Below are 20892 nucleotides of genomic sequence, written 5' to 3'. Positions count from 1 at the left end.
TTGTGCTCAGAGTAAATTATTTGATACAAAGAGAATTCATGCTCTAGAATGACTTTAGTTTGGATTCACTGGTTATTATTAGTTTGGGGGTTTTTTGTTTGGTTGGTTTTGGGTTTTGTTTGTTTTTTTAATCACAGCTTATGATTATCCAGGTTGCTCATTTCCTCTGGAAACCCAGATTTGGGTGCTTACAAGCAGAGGTTCCAAATTAGTTGAGACAGATAAAACAGCCATGCTAGGCAAGCTGCCTAATTTGCTGGGTAGTGTGCCTGTAAATATCATTGTATAGTGAATGCATTTTATCTGCTTTTCTTAACTAACAAAGTAAACAGTACTGTTTATGTCATGGAGCAAAGCTACCCCTTATCAATAAGGACTAATACAGAAGAAACAATTTCCTCATGAGAGTATTTCAGTGGTTTTTAACATCTTTTTCTTTTCAAGTAGGAAAAGACTGGATATATTTTCTTAGGGATATGATTTAGTGCTAGAGTTAGGTTAGGTTATGGTTGGGCTCAATGATCCTGAGGGTCTCTTCCAACTGAAAGGATTCTATGATTCTGTGATTTTGTTGTTGTTGTTGTTTTTGGGATTTTAATTAATAAAACTGTCTTGATTATTTCCACTTGGAGTTTTTGAAGACCACTGTAACACAGGGGACTAAATCTCTCTTGTATATAATACCACATCAAATTTTACTTACAAATTTAGTATGAAAGTATATAACATGATCACCTATATGGGAGCAGACTTAGATCCATTTTCTGGAAAATGAAATAAACTGAAGAAACTGACAGTGGACTCTGATTTCCTTTTCTCTCCTGAAATAGAAGAAAAAAATTAATTTCACCCAACGGATGGTCATTTGAATAGTTCAATCTTTTCTTCTATTTTTTTTTTTTGGGGGGGGGGGTGTTGTTTGGTTTATTTTGGGTTTTGGTGTTATTTTATTTTAATGCACTTTCACTTGGCCCCAGATATAAGAAACTTCTGAGATAGTTTTCATAAAGACAAATCTTCTTGTTGCTGTTAGGGATTAAAGGACTTTGCAAGTCATTAGCCTGAAATAATTTCACTTTGTGGTTGTTTTAATAAACAGGTTCAATAAAGGCATTGTTACCAAACAGTAAAATACACAATTAAGTTATTACCTCAGGAAACTCCATAGGTCTGTTCACAGTTAGACCAAATATGAGTAGTAAGCCTTCCAAACAGTTCTAAAAAGCAGCCGAGTCTTAACCTGAAATACTCTGCGGTAAGACAGGATGTGTCAAAGCCTGACACTCAGCATCCCCTCAGGTGTCATTGCTCTTGGGGACTGTGACAGTGCACTTTAGGACTTCTGGCCTTACAATGGAGACACCTGGGTCCTTTAAAGTCATATAATAATTCTGTTTCACTTTTCTTCTAGGTTAGTACAGATGTTTCTAATTCGCTTATTTCAGAGCCAGTCAAATTTGACCAACTTTCTAATAATAGGTGGCTTCAGGTAGGGTTATACTCTACCATTTGCAGTAACAACTGCAATTTTTCTATTTATTTCAATCATATGAAAGAGCTTTTCTTTGAACTAGAAGTAACACATAGTAGCACAAACATTAGGCTACAGCTTTATTTTTTTTGGCAAATACTTCTGGGTTGTCGTTGGTGTTCAAGTACTTAATTAAAATACCTGAAAATGAATCTAGAGAAATCCTATGTGTATTCATTGTAATGGTTTGACTGATATTGTTTCATGCCTTAAATGTAATGGGAATTCACTATCAAAAGAGAACAAAAGTGACCTTTTATACATACCCCACTGATGAATTATGCTGACAGCATCCTGAACTTCAGATGTAAATATGTATATAAACCCCAGAAGAATACTGAGTTTATGAATTAGTCTGTTTCTAGGTCCAGTTCTTGCATTCAGTTTGTGTTGAGAAAGGCATTTTTTGATTTACAAAAAGTTCCGAAAGCGTCCTAGCAAACCTGGAAGCCAGAATGATTAAACTGGAATATGGTAGCTTTGGAGGCTTGTACATGGAATGAGTTTTACTGAGCAATTAGTCTCTTTCTGGAAACTATGTATACTTTTTAAGTTTTGCAAATTCAAATAGGCATTCTGATCCACGGAGCTGCATTTTCTTATCTCTTTCTTCGTCCTACACATCATGTATATTGTATAGGAAAAAATTCAAATAGATTTGACTTACCCTTGATAACATGATTTGACACAGAAACTTGTTCACTTTACATTTGTATGGAACTGAGAATAAGATTATTGAAATGATTAGCGGACGTGGTATGATGGGCTTTGTGGTTGTTAAGACCTTGAGAATGCCTAGCACAGTTGATAATAAAAGGTGCTATATATAACAGTAGACTTCCAGGATCTCTTTTGTATCCTATGCCATCAACTGCATCCGCTTTATGGAAGTAGAATTCTGGGCACTTCAGCACTCTTTTGTAAGCCTAAGAAAAGTTTGCACCAAATACTCCAAACTGGATGTACAGTTACCTGAAACTTACTTGTTTCAGCTGTGGCAATAGAGCAGAAACCGTAACAGTGCACACAGATGTATGTGAGATACAAAAGCTGAGCTCTCCAGTGAGTTTTCAGTGTGGTGTTTCTCTTTAAGTCCTTTGCTAGGTAAACATGTTTTTCTGTGAGCAAATACAGCTTCTCCATAAAATAGGTCATATAGGGAACCTATATATTTAGTCACACATTCATTACAGGCTGCCTCTAAAGTCAGCCTCTGCTCTCAGTGGGTGCTTAATCTGTCTCTAGTCATATTGATATTAATTTTTCTCCTAGTATCCACTGGAAAAACAAGAATAAAGGATGTCACATTTTTCTTGCCACCTGTAATAATGTTTCTTCAGCTGGGAGATATTACAATTTTCTATTCACCTATGTGAATCTTGAAAATATTAAATGTTGCTTTTGGATGTCAAGGTAATACTGTGTCTGTCTTGCAAGATTGCCTCTCTTTATAATGCTTTTTTCTTATAATTAGAAAATTGTATTAATCCATTAAGTATGGAAAGTAAATATGATAACAGAATATGTCATTCTCTGATTCAGAAATCAGCTGTGGCACTATGTTTGATACAGCTACTTCCCTACTTGTTGACCAGTTCTGCAAGGAGTACAATGTCCCATATTCTGAGAACAGAGGAGCAAAATCAACAAAATGTGACATTTTAGATCAGAATTTAACTTGCCATGGAGAATTTTTACCTCTTGCTTATACCTATTCTTTAGGCAGAGAAAGAGAAAAGCTTGAAGAGGATTTTTTCCAAACATAATTTCATTAATCTTCAGGAAGCAATCAATATAAGAATGTTTTGTTTCTAAGCAGAAGCATTAAATTGACACAGCTGTTAAAATTTATATTTTCATTGATGTGATGAGTAATGTGCGATATGGTGCTTTTCATAGCGATCCATTTGTTGTTCCTACTTTAATGCTTTTAATCCAAGCAGATTCATTTATGTTGAATTTGCTGTTTCTAGCAGAAGTATAGTTTTCCTTTCTTTGTTTCCCACAGATACTTTCCCCAAAATAGCTACTGAGGCTTAAGTTTATACAGAAGTACTTGATTCTGTCAGTTCCTGTTAGTGTGAATTCAGCATGTTTGTGTTCACAGATGCAGGGTGGGTCATATTAAAACAGCCTAGTAATGTTTCCAGTTATTTAGAAATTGCTGCACAAAATGCTTCAAAGAGGGAAAAACGTCAATATGAAGTTGAATTTAAAAAGCTGTCTTTGTAGTATTCATTTTTAAGCCTTACGTCTAAAGCTGAGTTTAGACTTCACATAAAATCTTCATATCACATTAATAAAGTTGAGGCAAATTTGGGGCAGAGTTTTATAACCTGAGTAACTCAGGAGTAGATCATTTCATAATGAGAAATAATAATAAAAAATATCTCTCCAAGTTGTGTCTGGGTTGGATTGTTTCTCTGTGTAGTCTAACCTAGACTTCAGCTTTTTACCTTAGAAATCTTGTGGATGAAAATTGTCACTCTTGATTAAAAGAAACCAGTTTTCTAGCTTGTTAACCCTCTTCTTTATTCTGAGGTTCTATTGCAGAAAAACAGACCTTGGGTATCTCAGTGTCCACTGGTGCCAGTTCCTCTACCAATCCTCACCTACTTTAGTGTCTGTCCATTTTAAGGAATGCTCAGTGCTCTCTGATCTTCTAATCCTCCAAAGTGAGTTATTTCTGTAAAGTTTCGTTGCTTTTAGTCTGCATGGAAACATTCAGATATTCACTTATGTCATCATGTATTTCTTTTGTGGCATTGCTCTAAAGGTCAGAAATGCCCTGCAACTTGAATGTAGCCTTGGTCAACTCATCTCAACAATGGTATAATAAAACAGGGAAAAGTATATGGAGAAGCAGCACACTGAAAATTGTAGACTGGGTTTACTCTGAGGAGTGACTTGCAGGATAACAACTTAGTTAAACAAGGGTGTTTTGGGGGAGAAAAAGGAATAGGACTGGAAAGGGACTGAAAGACAGTGGCATGCAAAAGTGAGCAGCGATTAAACAGTTTGCTTTTTATTCTATTATGTCAGAGCACTCACTGAAAAAAATATACAAAATGGGTTTGAAAATAGATAAATCTACAGAGGGCAGGTACTTCAACATCTATGAAACATGATGGTTCCTGTCCAGTCTCATACTTGCTGATTATTGGGAAAGGTGGAGTAGGAGACTGATCACTATGCACCTGTGTTGCACTGAACATCATCAGAGACAGAGCTCTGGCCCAGACAGACTTTTAGTCTGAACAAGCATGACTGTTCTTATGGTGTCGTAAGAGTTCCAGAAATACATAGCTGTTTTCTGCCTCTGAGTCATATGAATTGGATGGATACTTGTCTTGATTACAGTACAGGCAATAATAAACAGAGGCACTAGGACCAAGGGCTGTATGGGTTCTACAAACTAAGTCAGTTGGCTGAGTGTTTGCTGTTTATTGTCAAAGCAGCTGATTTTTACAGCAGTCTTCTGTGTATATCAAGGAACTGAAGAAAATGGATGCTGTGAGCACATTTGAAAATTGGACCTCCTTATATTTCTTTGAGATATCAGATCTTCTGGCCCTGTGTTAGCACTGTCCTCCTTCAATGAGACATCTGTGTTTTGAGACTAATATTACAAATGGTACCTGTATAAGGTAATACAAAATCTGTTTCACTGTGCTCATATACACTTCTGTATCTCTAGTGGGATTTATACTCATGTACTTAATAGATTAATAAGGTAAGTTTTTAGTAGAGCTTATTCTGCTGAGTTGGTTCTATAACAGCTTCTGGGCAGGAAGAATTATTTCCGTTTACAAAGCTTGCTGAAATGCAGAAAGGCAAACAAAAATTGAACACTAGGATTTTCCATAAGGGTCTGGGCCTGACCTAGTAAGTTATCATGTCCAGGCTAAGAAGCCTTTGTTACAGAGAGATTTGAAAAAGCCTGAGAACTATTTATGAACCATAAATGTTCCTAATTTTCAGGTTTTAAGGGTTTGTTGTTTTTTAATTTCCAGCAGTATAGTTTGTCTAAACTTTAAGAATTTTTATAAAGGATAGCTTTGAATACTTTTGCTAATCACATATACCTAATGTCTCTCAATTTCTGTCAAGGTCATGTACTCTGTTTTACTCTAGGGCAAAGAGTTCATTCTTGCATGAATTCTGTAATTCTGTGTTTACTTTTATTACCATTTCTCACCTTTCAGTTTACTAGAGCATGAATTTACTTTCACAGGCTCATTCATTATATCATTTCCCAGCTTAAATTTTTCAACTCTTACATGGTTTTGTTGGTTTGTTTTGGTGTTTTGTTTTTATTGGGGGGAATTGCCAAGGGAGAGGGAGGGATGCATGCAGTTTCCCAGGCGTCGGAGCTGGAATTAAGTAAATTTGAAGACCTCGCTTCATGGAAGAAAACTTGAAGCTGTGACCTTGAGAGCAGTGAATACCTGAGATTAGAAGGGAAAAAAAAAAAACAACCCACAAACTCAAAAACAAACAAACAAACCCCACATAAACAAAACCCACCATAGTTTATTTAAATGTCAAAATTTTGGGGGTCCAGCTCTTCTTAACTGTAATGTTTTTATAACTAAATATGAACTGTAGTACCCAATCTCAGTTTTGCATGCCATTCATTTTGCATTTAAGACCAGAAATGTTCATGTTTTAGTTCAGAAATTTTCCTCTGATGTATTTTACCAGTTAATGCTTTGTTCAGTTGAAGTGTAAATTCAAAACATTTATTCACTGTGGGTTGTTTTGTTTGTGTGTGTGTTGTTGTTTGTTTGTGTTTTTTTGATTAAACTAGCTAGAAATTGGAACTAGTCAGGTGATAACTGAACTAAAATAATTAGTTGTGGGTTTGTTTTGTTTTTTCCCCACTTAATATGATAACAAATAATGAATGCAGTTCTGGTTTAAAGAATTGCAAAGTTGGAAGCTACAACTTTTCGCTTTATACTGAAAAATCAAAATATCAGGTAACAATTTAAAATTAAATTATGAAGTGCTTTTTCAAGCTTTTACGAAGAATGTTTAAAACAATACTGAAGAAATGAAGGCCTTTCTGCAGCGGATAGAACTGCTACAGAGAAGAGCTGAACAAATCTCCCTTTGCACATGCCATTCTATCAGCGTCAGCTTTTATATGTAGGGATGAGACTTTGTACAAACATGAGTCAGGAAATGCAGTTATGGTACCGATAGCAACTGTAACTTAATATCCATGGGTCCTGTGGAGGAGTTACTATGAGGTGATTTGTGTTCTTAAAGCATCATAAAGTATCAGTCAAATAATTTAGCATCTTTTAAGCATACTTTCTTTTTTCTTCCCCATTCTTTCCCCCAAAATCAAAATTCAGACTCGTATTAGCAAACTTAATGGGTTTATTTTTGAAAACAGATGTTTGGCTTTGACTTTTCTACTTCATAATGCAGTAAATCTAACTACATTCAGTTCCTTTCATATTTTAAATCAAATTATTTAGTATAATATTTTTTAAAGTGACATAGTTCTTACTGCTTGTCACTCCTCTATCATCAGCACACAAACATGGTTTTACAGTGCCTGGGTAATACCCAACTGCCTGCATAAGTTAGTTTAGCTTATTTAGTTAATGAGCTTAGTTAGCTCATTTCCATCATGGAGGTATTATACTAGTACTGTGCTTCACCGAAGGATGTCCCTTCATATAAGGACTCCCACAATACGTTGACCTGAGACTTTACCAGTTCTTCTACCACCTGCCCACAGTAGTTCAGTATCAATCTGTTCAACTATCAATCTGTTCTATATTTCTCTCTTGAGTTCTCCCCCCACACACTTTATTGTGGACCATTTACACTTTTTTTTTTTATTCCCATTCTTCTTAAAAAAACCTTCTCTATTCTTGTTTTTATGTATTACATAAAGGGTAATCAATGAAGGAAGGGTTCTATTTACCCTTCTGCCTATTCCAGTGAAGCATATGAAGCAGAAATAGAGCCAAGTAGTGTCTGTATTAAAAAATAAATTAAATTTAAGCTATAATCACATGAATAGGATTTCTGGCTGAATAGTCCTGGAGGATGCTGCACAAGTAGTGTTCCTTAGGCAGTCATTCTAGTGATCACCAGAAACTCTTCTGTTCCCAGCAGCTGTGGATGGTTATTTAGAACTAAGGATTAACTTAATTAGAGAGGTATGCCAGATTCTAAAAGGCCAGGATCCAAATATGTATTTATAACTTTTGTATTTGATGGTGTCATGAGAACTACTGAGCCAGGTTGGAGAGAAGAATCAGCAGTTGTGTTCCTGTGGGGTGACCGGATACAATAGAGCATGTGGCTGGGGAGAAGCAAGATGGGAAATGGCGGGGGTGTCAATTGTGCACATTTGTTCATTCCAGCTCAGGAGTCATCTTGCAGCTGAAAAAAGCGTGGAGGACTTCTGAAGCTTACCCAAGCCACTTGATATTTCATTATACCATTAAGTACAAAGAAACGTGAGAGCTGAATTTGAATCTTTAAACTGTTTGCAAACATATACTTATTCAGCCTCGAAAAATAAGTGGTGGTAGTTAATTAATAGGTGTGTCTTCTAAATGTTAGCCACCCAAAACATTGATATTAAGGCAAGATCCAGATTGTAAGATCTCCTCTCAAAAACCACACCCCTCTCCATAACGGATAAAGTTGACAATCTCATTATTAGGAGCAACCTTTGAAAAACATCTGACTTAGGAGTTGTCTAAATGTTCACATTCTTATCTTGAGGCAGCTGCTGGTTCAAGGCAGCTATGAAAGTTTAGAATTTAATTAAGGCTTTTCATAATTCTGAAGAATATCTTGCACATAGTGAATACGTCTGTTAACTATTATGTTCGTTTTGGACACAATAACCTATACATGCAGAAAGTAGGTTAGGAAATTTGCAAGGGATATTGGCTCTAAGCACAATAGTTCTACCAGAGTTTTTTTCATTTTATTTGAAATGCAAATCTCAGATTGGGATTTATAGGGTATAGCTAGCTGAGCAAAATAAATCTATGGCGTTCAGACCAGTTTGCTCTGTCTGCACTTCCTGGAAGATCTTATTACTTAGGTAATTATACCAAACAGGGTTGCAATATCTTTGTCTGTGGGCTGGGCTCTAAATTAGTATGAGTGTGTGGCTTAGAAGGGATGATAATAATTTAGACTTATGTCTGCTTAACAGTAAAACTTTGGCTATTAGTAGTGAGCAATTTTTACTCATCAGACAAAAAAGTAAATTCTTTTCTTCTTAGTGACCTGAAAAGGTGAGTAGATTGGTTCTTGTATTTTGCTACTATATAAATTAATTTAACAAATCCCGAATTTAAAATTTGCTAATATTAAAGGTTGTACTGTAATGTTAGAGATAGTTTTTGTTCAGTGCTTACCAAAGCTGAAAAAACTATTTTTCAAAATTTATGTATATTTTTATATAGGTAGGTAAGTCGTGGTGCTCTGCATCTTTTGATGTAAAAGGAATTGCAGTTAAACTACCAGCAATTATCTGGATCTTGTTTGAGGCACTCGGCATGACTTGGGATTGATACAGGTGTCTTGTTATTTAATCATAATAAAAAAAAAGAATCCACAATTGCAGGTATTTCTATAGAACTAGATCAGAAATGGTAACTGAAAGCATATGAGATCTAACAAGCTCTTTTCATAATATTGCTCAGAACAGTCAAGCTGTAAGAAGGGAGTGTCTGGGAAAGTAAGACTTGCCTGAAGCAGTAGCAACAGGTCCGTCTAGAAAAAGATGTCAAGCAAGTAATATTACATTATCGCTCTGGAGCAAAGAACATTGCTTTTAATAAATCGTTGTTTGATCAGCAGGTTTTACTCCAGCTTAATGCAGTTAAGCAGCAAAACCACTGTGGGTACAGGTGAGAAAACAGGCAGAGTGTGGAGGCTGGGAGAAGATAGAAGACTTAATTCTGGTGCCATTTTACAGAAAAACTCTCTGGTTTGTGCCAAGGTCTTGATTGAAGGTTTTTCTATAAGTAAAATGTCAAGTTTGTAGTGTAATGTATTGGCATTTTCAATATGTTTTTCACTACAGATGGTCAAATACTATATTTGATGTTTAGAAGTAATGGTAGTCCTGCATTTCTTGTTAATAACAACTGTGTATTGCTCCAGCTGCTTTAGGGAACAGTAGCTTATGGCACAAATAAGAGCATGCAATAGCAATAGGAACTCTATGCTCTTTTTGGTGTTTTTCACTCTTTTTCTCCCTTCTAATTTTGAGCCAGTCTGCTGTCCTGAGTTACCAACACAGCTGGTGGCCATAGGTTTCCGGGGGAGTGGCTGGTGGCCACATCTGCCAAACCAGCAAGGGTAGCCCTGGTGTCTCTTTGGCAGCTGCTTAGTGGAGGGGAATTTCCTTTCACTGTGGTGATTGCTATGGATGACATGGTTACTTTGAACTAGGGGAAGTATTGCAAGGAAAGAGGCTTATTGTGCTCGAGAATGAGGTATCTTTGAAGTATTCAGTGAGTCTACTAAGCTACTTGTAGGTAAATGTGACAACAGGAGATGGAAGTCTGCCCAAACCAACAAATCAAAGCAACAGAATCAGAGGGAGTGTCTGTAAAGTTCATGTGTAAGCATTCTGAAATTTTAAGTTTATGTGAGCTGACTGAATGACTTTCCAGATTATTCTGAGCATAATTTGTGTTATTTTCATTACCATTAAATGAAATATTTGGCTTAGGTGCGTTTTGGTGAAATTCAGTCACATTTAGCATTGTTCATACTTCAATTATTATTTTGACAAAAATGGAGAGACCAAACCCAACCATTAATTTACGTTAATCTATGTCTTGGGGGACACTAAAGATTTTTCTTCCATTTTCTGATAAGGCATTCTCACATTGCTCTTCAGATCAATTTTATCTGAAGTTAAATAATGGCTTACCCATTATGACAAGCTATAAATGGCAGAGCTCAAACTCCTGCATTTTACACTTACTCCTGCATCTGTTGCTCTAGATAGTGGTGCTGTATACATTGACTGGAATGGACATGTGCCACATGCCTTACTGACAACACAGAGGTTATTAGTAAATTATCATTCTTTGTGCATATTTCACCAGCACCAAGGAGAAAAGCCCATGTCTTAGGATTCTTAGTTTGTAAGAGAATGAAATAATTTTATCTTGTTAGTAAAAACTTTCCATTGCATTGGGCTTATTTCTGAGATTGAGTATTTTTTATAATGCAGTATTTTGGAGTCACCCTTAAGTGTACTTTTAGGGATATATATAGAGATATAATTTTTTTTTTCTGATGAACCCTCTGAAACAAAAAATGCGTAAGTTTTTATTTTAAAGCTGACTTTATCCTCTGGCTTCTGATTCTACATTCTAGTCCTTAGGCAGGCTCATGTGGGTGGTTTAAGTACCAATCATGTCATTGGTCATGGTGGCCAGTTCACTTGATGAACACCACACAAAAACATTTTCATCTATGTGAATTACCATCAGAGATTATTTTAATATTTATTTAAATTCAAAATAATTGAATTCTTAGCATAGGTAATTGCATGATAAATACAGATAGTGACATTTCAGTGGCATTAGAATAATCAGCCCTGCAAACATATGACTATTGCCTATACACGTATGTACAACCTGCATCATTTGAAGGGTATCTCTAGCCATTGTCAGAGGTGTCTTGTGGTGCTTATAAAACTGTCAAAATTCAGCAGTTTTGAATCACAGATTTTAAAAGTCACTGTATCAGGAGATTAGATGTCAAAAGACTGAATTGCACCCTTCATGGAAGAGAAATTAAATTCTGTGACCCTTTAAAAGCTCTGTCAGTATTTTGAGTGGTGCGTTGGAGCACTGCAAAAGTTATGCACATGTCCGATGCCTGTTCATTGCTGTGTGGGCTCTGGTTTCATACTTCAGCGATGAAGTGATGTGTAAAAGGGCCTTAGTTCAGAGAGAATTTTCTCACTGGCAGTGAAATGGACAGCGTAATTTCTTTCACCCTTTGAAATGTCATCTGTTGACAATAGTGACTGCTATTGGACTAAGAATCCAGCAACACCAACTCACAAGTAGAGACTAATTTTGGAAATTATGTTATCCTTAATGTCAGATGGCAACATGAATGTCTTTAATGTTTTAAAGAGGCAGCAGTAACTTTCATACTTGGAAGTATGAAACAAGAATTTCATACTTGTGGCATTTTGGTTATTGAAACAGAAAGAATTGTATTTTTAGTGTCATGAAATAAATGGTAGAAAGGTTGCATGAGGGAAGGAGGAGTAAAAATTATTTCAGAATTGCTGGACCTGGGGTGCTATAACATAGAGGTTGGACATGAAAGGAAATGAGATACAGTTACTGTTGGAGTTGAGCCAGCAACAGGTTTGTATCTGTTCGTTCTTTACTCTTACGGCAGCAATCAATAAGCAGAGCTCCTACAGAGTTCTGCTTATAGGTAAAGCATGTTTTTCACTGTGTTCATTCCTTCACTGAAACTCAGTCAATCCTCTTCTTTCCCCACAGTGCAAAAGGTTGAAATGCACTGAACTTTGAATGTAGGAAATCATTGGTAGCGATGAGGTGTAGGAGAATCTCAAGCTTCCAGAATTTTAGATCTTTTTTTTAATCTGCATTTCCTTGTGCTAGTAAAATCTCTTAAAGAATCAATGATGAATGGAAACCTCATAAATCCCAAGTCATTTGTTGAGAATAGGAACAATTCTGTTAGTTTTCACATTACTAGGCTGTATTTTTTGCTAGTGTGAACTTTTGCTTGTGTGGCTTAATTTACAATGTAACAGGGACATATATTTTCTATCAGGTCTGGTTTAGTGTAATACACATGGTTTCATCTGTCTTTTCAGTAGAAACACTGAAAGTCTGAAGAAATCACAGATGATGGCTTCTGATGCCAGTCATATGCTGGAAGCAGCTTTGGAGCAGATGGATGACATCATTGCAGGTATAACAATGTTTTATTTTACAACAAACTATTTTGAGATTTAACTGCATTTGTCTTTTCCCTTCCTGCAATTTTCCTCTTTGTTTTTGTTTGTTTTTTTTTTTACTTTTTCATTATTATTCTCTATTTGTCAAGTTCTCTGTGACACACAGATTTATGTGGTTCAACAGTTATGTGAAGAAAATTTAAAGTAAAATAAAGGAAGAAAACTCACAATCCCGCCTCAAACATGTGAACATTGAGCTAAGACGGAGTTACTTGGCTCTAATGCCATATGGTAACTTAAACATTCTAATTCATGTGGTAACATTCTATATTGTATGTGTTAGGTTTTTGGTTTAGTTTGTCTTTGAAAAGGGTTTTCACCAAGGCTTCCAGTCAGCTGGATAGTATTTATCTGTGTTTTACACACACACAGATAGATATATATAAGTATGTCTCTATTTTAAAATATACATAATTTTATTTATGATGTATATATTTAAAATAGCTTAGCTATTAGTTGCCTTCATGACCTAATGAGTTAGAATGTGTATCTTTTTTTGACATTTATATCTAGGAATGGAACTATGAATTTCTTTTTACACAGCTGTCCACTAGAAAGGCATCTGATGCAAGACAGAATTCGCTGTGCTCTCATGGTGAAGCAATTAAAAAGATGTTCTCTCAACATTGCAGCATCCAAGAAGAGAAGTCGATTTCTGTGGTTAGGACTCGGTAGCCTTGGGGTTTGTGCTCACACACCATTCAGTATGAGCTCCTAAAAGAAGTATCTGGGTAGGGCCATGATCTCACTTGTGCATAATGGGAAAGCATTCACTAAAGCTTTACAAATTTAAATAGTGACACCCATGCTGTGCCTTAATTTTTTTTCTCCTAATGATGAAGATGACATCAGCCTTCTCCTTTCTTTTCCTGAAAGCAAAACCTCATTCAAACAAGATTTTAACCAACAGAAGTTAATTGGGATTTTATTTTTTCACCTCTTATAAAACACATAGACAGGGAAGCCTTGGCCTTCCCTCAGTTATGTAAAGAGAGAACAAGAAAAGCAAGTCTATAAGAACTATAATTCATAAACTGAGAAACTGAAATAATTTTTTAGCCATTGCAAACATTGGGTTATGATCCTGGTTAGTGCTATAAAAGAGACAAAGTACCATAGAAGTTCATGTCCCTTTGATTATGCTATGGAACCTGTGCTCATAAATCACCTGCATATATCTGGACATTTTAACTCAATGTCTGTCTTCTGTGATGACTTATATATAGCCCAGCATACACTAATTCTTCAGAAAAATCAAGAGAAAGAAAACCAGGCATATTCTATTTAAACTGATTTTCAGATTAGACACTTATTTTCTCCCAGGAGTTGTCAGAGCTTTGTGGTATGTTTTCATTTGAAGGAAAGGGTTAGAAAACTTTTAATGATTTTGAGGATTTTCAGGTTGGGCATTCCATAGGATTTCATCTGCTTCCATCTTTTCCATTAATAGATCGTGCTTCCAACATATCTCAAATTGTCCAGTATTTCCTATTACGAACAATAAAAGACCATGTATTTAACAAACGGGTCTATCACCTTTCTTATCTGAGCAGTGCAAAATCAGTTCTATTTGAAGATGCCATTTCATATTCCCTCCAAAAAAGTTTTGCAGACTTACAGTCTATAGGTTTTTACCACTAAAAGGATAACATTGCTACTCAGTAGCACTTCCATGAATGGAAGCTCTGAAAAATGCTGGTTGTGAGGCTAGTTCAGGGTAAGACAATGGGTGTTTACTGTTGGGTATTTTTTTCACGGTATGGAAAGATAGTCTTGTAATATATCGCCTAACTGATTAAATGGCAATATATGACTGCCTAAGAAAATAACTTATTTCTTCTAGTTTCGTAGAAAAATAATTAAGTTCAGAAGAAAGGTTTGATCTTTTGTTGTTTTTAATATTCTTTTCCCCCATTTCTTTTTTAGATTGATTGTGCCCATGACTTTTTAGGGTTTAAACTTGATAAATAAGCAAGAGAATAAATTTTTTCCAGGTTTCCAAACAGCATTGCTTTTACTTTCCTCGCTTAGTTGCTGTGATGGTGAAGACAGTGATAAAGGGAAGCAAAGCAAATGATATAAGAAATATCCTGTGTGAATCAGCAGATTGCACATCTCATTCACAAGTGTTTTGTGGTGATGTTGATGCCCAAGATCTAAAACAGAAAGATTCAGGCATGCTAATAGTCTATAGAGTTTGTTCCCACAGTGCGTGGAAAGGCCATGAACAAATTCGCAACCTCTTCAAGAAACTTCACCTTATGACTTCACGTTACTTACTTTAATGTCCACTGATATTCAGTATAATATGGAAAACAGTCTTATATAGAGGTACCTAGTGGGGAAAAGAACCAAGATGTTTCCCAGACAGTGCATCTGTCAAGTCTCATCAATGTTAATTGAATACTTCCCATATGATTTCAGAGTTATATTTACCTGTAGCAATAAAAAATCAAATTGCTTTATTCCTTTACTTTATAGTTATGAAGTAAAAGCTCGATTGAGTGGGAAGGTTGTTTACCTTGTTTATTTATTTATTCTTTTCCATTACTAGGAACAGATAACACATTTTAAGACAGTTTGACCGAAGTCTGTAGCTGTCGTTCTCCTCTAGCTAATGTTCTGTGTGTTCCAGAACTGTTTCTTGAACATTCTGTTATGATTGAAGGACCAAATCTATCTGCTGGAGCCTATGCTTGGATATGTTTATTATCCCAATTCATCTCAAATTGAGGAACACAGTAATTATTCAAGTTTGATTCTCTCTTAATTCAATCCACTAAGCTTCTGTATGCAATTTGGGCAGGGACTGGAAACCAGGAATGTTCTCTCTTCCTGGGTGGTGAGAGAACCAAATATAGTAGGAAACTCCTTCAGAAGGAGGCTTATCACGAAACAAACTGGGACCAAGAGTCTTCTAACTGCAGATTTAGATATACCAGATTCTGCAAATATGGGACAGATCATCTGCGCAAACGTAACTGCTCTTAGAGTAGACTGGGACTGCTCTCAGAGTAGACTTGTTCAGAGCTTGTGCTATTTCAGTTCACTGTGTCCAGATTCTGTAGATCTCTAGGCAGCACTGAACTCAAAAGCTAAAGCTAAACTTTGTGAGTTTTGGAAACTTACGTAGCGATGAAAAATGTTTCCTTTAGTGTGAGGCCTGAGTGGATACTAGGAGAGTTATGCTCTTTTCTTGCCCTCAGAAACCTTTGCTCTAGGCACAAAATGAGCATTAATCACTATTTTAGAAAAGTGAGAAGTCTGGAGATGTGTGATTTGCATTGGTTAATTTTTGAAGCTTGAGTAGATGTGTACATACACACATGCAAAACCAGCATTCTCTGTTTAATGAGAAAACAGTCCTCATTTTTTTTATTAGCTGTAGTTGTTATTAAAATACGAGATTGTGGTCTTGTCCTTTAAGGTAAGAACTGGCGTGCAAATACATATTACAAATATTTACAGATTTGCAGTCCTACTTTGTCTTCTAATTTAAAAAGTCATACCCCTTACTCCAAATTATTATAGCTCATACGTGATTCTCATTAATCCAAATAGAAAGTTTCACTGTAGACCATGCATCTCAGTGCAATACAAAATATATTACTGTTAGAGTGCATGAGAGTAGGATTGTGGAGCAAGATGAACAAATTGAATTTCATTTGGCTTGATCAAATTTGACAGATAGGTCCGTGTTCCCAAGTCTTTTATGCTTCAGTACATCTGTACTGATAACCCACCCTCATAGCTACATAAATTAGGCATGCTAAATGATTAGTCTTATTTGACTAAAATAGCAAAAAGGGCTAATGTGATTGTCAGTGAACATGACTTATCCATTAGCTAGAATGACTTGCACTCCAAACAGAGGCTTTCTCTAAAGAAAGCGCCCATATGTCAGACCTGTCTATGTATTCTTTATTTGAGGTGTGTGACTTGGGCATTGCTTCCCTCTGAGGCTGGACCAAGTAATTACTTTCCCTTTTATTCAGCTTGTACCCATTTTTTAAAATGTGTTTCTTTATAGGACTCTAGATTTTGATTATTTTTCCTTGCAATATATCGTAATGAATTAAAATAATTTTTATTTTACTTGTATTTTATATCAAACTGCTTTTCTCTATCGGCAAGCTGGAAATCCTGTATTTCCTTTTGTGAATAACTACCACGATGGTAAGATCTAAAAACTCCTGTCACAATATTACAGCCTGCTGCAGCTCCAAAGTCTCTTCAAATTCACCAAGTAATCAGTGTAATTATTGAGCTTCCTTTTAACCAGAGCTCCTGCAATTGTTGCCTACTGAAAAATAATGAGAAAGTTAAATGTGTTGTCACGTGGGTGTGTACTGATATTTCCATATAAGTACTGAAAGATTAAAAACTATAAATAATTAAAAAGTTTTTCAAGAAGCTGTCCAAGAACTATGCATGTTTAAATTCCCTTCTCTTGAGGTGGCGGAACGCTTGTGTCCAGTTCATGGCTTTGGCTGTGTGCTACAAACCCAACCACTTCCCACACCCTTGCTGAAAAAGTGGCCTTAACAGGAAATTATACTTAAGAGAATAACAAGACTTTAATTCAAGTTTAATATATTTTCCTCATGGGATCTATTTGCCAGAGTTTGAAGGAGGACCTGTTTGTGGTTTTTTTTTTGTTTGTTTGTTTGTTTTTATATTATTTTTTTCTATATAATTTTACTATGAAAACAATAAAGTTCAAGCTCCAGAGCTATGCTATGTCCTTGAATGTGTTAGATTACTAAGTCACCTCTAGTTAAGTGGTTAGAATTTGGATTACAAATGTAGGAGTGGACAAAAATACTAATACTCTCATTTGAACCCCTTTGGATGATTTTTTAGGTTTTGTGGAATAAGGTTTTCCCTGAGTTCCTACATAAATAATAGGAAATCAAAATATTTCCTAGTGGCCTCATCCTTTACCCGTGAACAGTCATATACATCACCACAGGATTCATTCAGAATGTAAGGACTGGTCTCATAGTACTTTAAGCAAAAAAGATGGATAACTCTGTCCTGCTTCATAAGGAGTTGAAATTGTCCAGACCAGACAGAGAGCACTTAATCCTGTTTTTTGTGGTGTGTGTTGGGGGGTTGAGTGGGTCTTATTTGAAATACATGCTGGGTGACATGCAGCTGATGAGCAGTACAAGCCTCTTGCAATTGTGTAGAATTTTACAGAATAGCTTCTGTATTTTCTTTTCAATTTGTGTACTTCCCTATGGCTTTATATTTTTATCATTTTTGTCCTATTCAAGGTTCACAGTATTTTCAAATCCAAAAGTTTCTATAGCAAAGGTGTATAACTTTTTATCATTTTAATACAGAGATCTTTGTAGCATTTCTTTTTAGAGGACTGAATTGACACAGACAGTTAAAATAAACATGAGAGAAACAGAATAGTTTAAATAATAAACAACTGCTTTCAGTATAGATCAGAGCAGCTGAACAGCAACAGCTGCAGTGGTTTTTGTGTATATTCTAAATAAATTGTAATTGTGTTAATGAGTTCTGATTAATGTATTTTGGTTTTGTTTTCCCTTTTTTTCAATCGTTTAAGCACTTTTTTTATGAACAAAAGAAATAAAATATATCTATCTTGTCGTCTGTCTTGTAGCTGCTATGCATTAAGGTGAGCATTTGTGAAGTTCTACTATACAAAATACTATAGTGACTTTTTGAAACCATTATCTAGAGCATATCTATGCATATATCTTATAGTAACAGATATGAAAAGGAAATAATAAATTACTTTAAATCAGGTGTTTCATAGAGAAATATCTAACTTCCTGTCATAATAGTTACAGAAAATTATGTATCAAGAATATTGTGAGGGGAAAAAAGTACAAAAGTGGTAACCTTTACTATCCTGGAAATTAAAGTGGAAAATATAAAACCTCAAATATTTAAGGTTTATAATTTGTATTTCAATATTTATCTTTATTTTATAACATTTCTCATAGCTTGTTAGACGCTGACATTCAGTTTCAGATACTTAACTTTGGGAATGCTAATTAGCTAATTCCTTAGATGTTGTCAGCACTTTGAAAATATAGCAGTTCACTGTCTTTCTGTTTATTTAATCCATAATTTTTCATGTCAGTTGTCTGTGGCCTTTATTTTACATTTGTTAATGACATCTAAGACACGGCCTCACAAACTGTGTGTGCACTTGAATAACCTTTACAGCCATTTGATACTGTGTTTTGCAGGGGCTTTACACAGACCGTAGCCTTCAGGTTAAGACTTTGCGTAACTATTCAGGTGCAGGCTTGACCTGTGTTTTAAAAGCATGTGGAAATCATGGCAACTGGCGTGTTGATTGCACGTGTGCAAGCATTTTCTACTCATTCCTTACCCAGGGTTACCAGAGCAACCTGAAGTTTGGAATTTCCTCAATTTTGAGTGCTTAACCTTGCAAGAGGTCATTACAGCTATTTGGGCTACTGTCCCAAAACATGCTTCCCATACTCTCACTATCCCAAGCATGTTTTCTCACAGATAGTGGCGGTCTGAGCACAAGATAGAGTGAAGACTGCCTAAATTCTGTTAGTAGTATTGACGGAGTCCCTCTGTAAGCAGGGCAGTACTACAGAATCTTATGGAGCTGAAAGCACTGAGAATTTGTTTTCTATAAACACTTAATGATCTTTTACAAAAATAGTTGTTTAATATTGTTTTGTATAAGATGAAGTTGTCCTTTGAAGGTCCAAGTCAAACAGTGGTGTACTGATCCAAGTAGGTCTTTGACTTCCCTTACCTGTGTTCCTGCCTTTCCAGCAAAAAAAAAGAATTAGAAGTTTTCTTGAAAATAACCTTGAAGATTAATTCAAAATGGAGAAATCTTTGCAACTGAAATATGTTTCTTTAAATTCATTATCTCTGACTAGAGATAAACAGGTCTGTCAGTATAGAACAAAAAAATAGTGATGTCCTAGACATCTAAATCAACATACCTAAAATGCAGTACTGCATTGTGTTTATGCAAAACAAAATCCATATATCATAGGTATTTGTATTAAGTTTTCAAAAAGGATGGAAAAGAAACAGAACTGTGGAAAGCTGCAGATACAACCTGTAGCAAAGAAAGGCGATTAAACCATGATGGCTATAATCACATAGGACTGAAAATCTGAGACACAAAGGTTCTTTTGTGGCTTATGACGTGATCTGTTTTTCAGTACATGAGTCACTCAGTTGTTTAACAGACTAGTGGACAGATTTCTAAGGTTTAAATTTAAGCGAATTTTATCAAGCACAAAACATAGAATACCAGGTTGGAAGGGACCACAAGGATCATCTGGTCCAGCCTTTCCTGGCAAGAGCATGAACTAGACAAGACTTCTTTAAATTCAAAATCATAATTCTCAACTTCCTACTTTTAGGCAATTAAATTGATTTGAAAGTGTCTTTAAAAAGAAATGAAAATAGCGTAACTTTTATAAAACAAGATGCTTTTATTTCCTCACAAACTGACTGCTCTTATCTTCCCAATGCTTTCAGAGATTCTTTTTTTTTTTTATTAAACAGTATGCATGTTACTAGTAGCTTACTACTGCATACTACAAACAATTCTGGATTTTTTAATATAAAAATAATAATATAATACTAATACATAAAAATATGTATTTGTTGTCTCACAACACTGCTTTAGGCTACTGTCGAGGGTTTTGATTACGGGGTGACAATAAGACCCTGGCAGATGTATTGTTAACCTTCTCTCCCCCCCACACACACTTCCCCCTTTTACCTCTCCCTCTCCCCCCTTCCCACTAAGGCCAGGCGATCGGGTGGAAAAGGACAGAGAGAAGAGAGTTGGAAAAATTAAAAATGTTTTACTAATAGAGAAAATAATACAAAATATACAAAGCCAATCTTGAAAGTCTCAGCAACTGCAGAGCTGACACCCAAAGTCCTGGACTGGACTCTGCAGCCAACCGGAGCTGGATTCAGTCTCTCACTAGGCCTCAGTTCGCAGGGACGACTAGCAAGGTCCTCTCCTAATGCCGGCCATAAGCAGAAGGGAAAAGGAAGGGATGAGATCCTTGTGATCTCCCACTTTTACATGAAGTATTCACATGAATGGAATGTTATACTCAGTTGGTCAGTTTCTTGGTCACCTGTTTCTTGTTGCCCCTCTCGTGAGATGTCCATCCATGCTCATCAATAACTTTGCATTCCATTGCTATGTTTACCAAAACTTGTATCTGGTTCTCCAGGAAAACGCAGCTAATATGAAGGGTTTAGCTGACAGGCAAAGGAGGACAAAAGTGGTGCAAGTATTTGTTCTTCTTTGTCTTTAATAAAATGTGTTAATCCT

The 20892-nt window shown here is 35.8% G+C and overlaps 1 protein-coding gene across 2 annotated transcripts in view; it reads left to right on the top strand.

Moving 5' to 3' along the window:
* Positions 1–20892, top strand: part of PPFIBP2 (PPFIA binding protein 2) — a 108887-nt gene that overhangs the window by 8183 nt on the left and 79812 nt on the right. For both annotated transcript variants that reach the window (XM_082059577.1, XM_082059575.1), the window contains exon 2: positions 12408–12505. In XM_082059577.1, the coding sequence (XP_081915703.1) occupies positions 12439–12505 (67 nt within the window). In that variant the 5' untranslated portion in view covers positions 12408–12438. The remainder of the gene's footprint in view (positions 1–12407; positions 12506–20892) is intronic.

The sequence above is a fragment of the Streptopelia decaocto genome (genome assembly GCF_964273445.1).
Source record: "Streptopelia decaocto genome assembly, chromosome: 7".
Lineage (NCBI taxonomy): Eukaryota > Metazoa > Chordata > Aves > Columbiformes > Columbidae > Streptopelia > Streptopelia decaocto.
The sequence above is the reverse complement of the archived record's forward strand: the minus strand, read 5'-3'. Positions and strand labels throughout refer to the sequence as shown.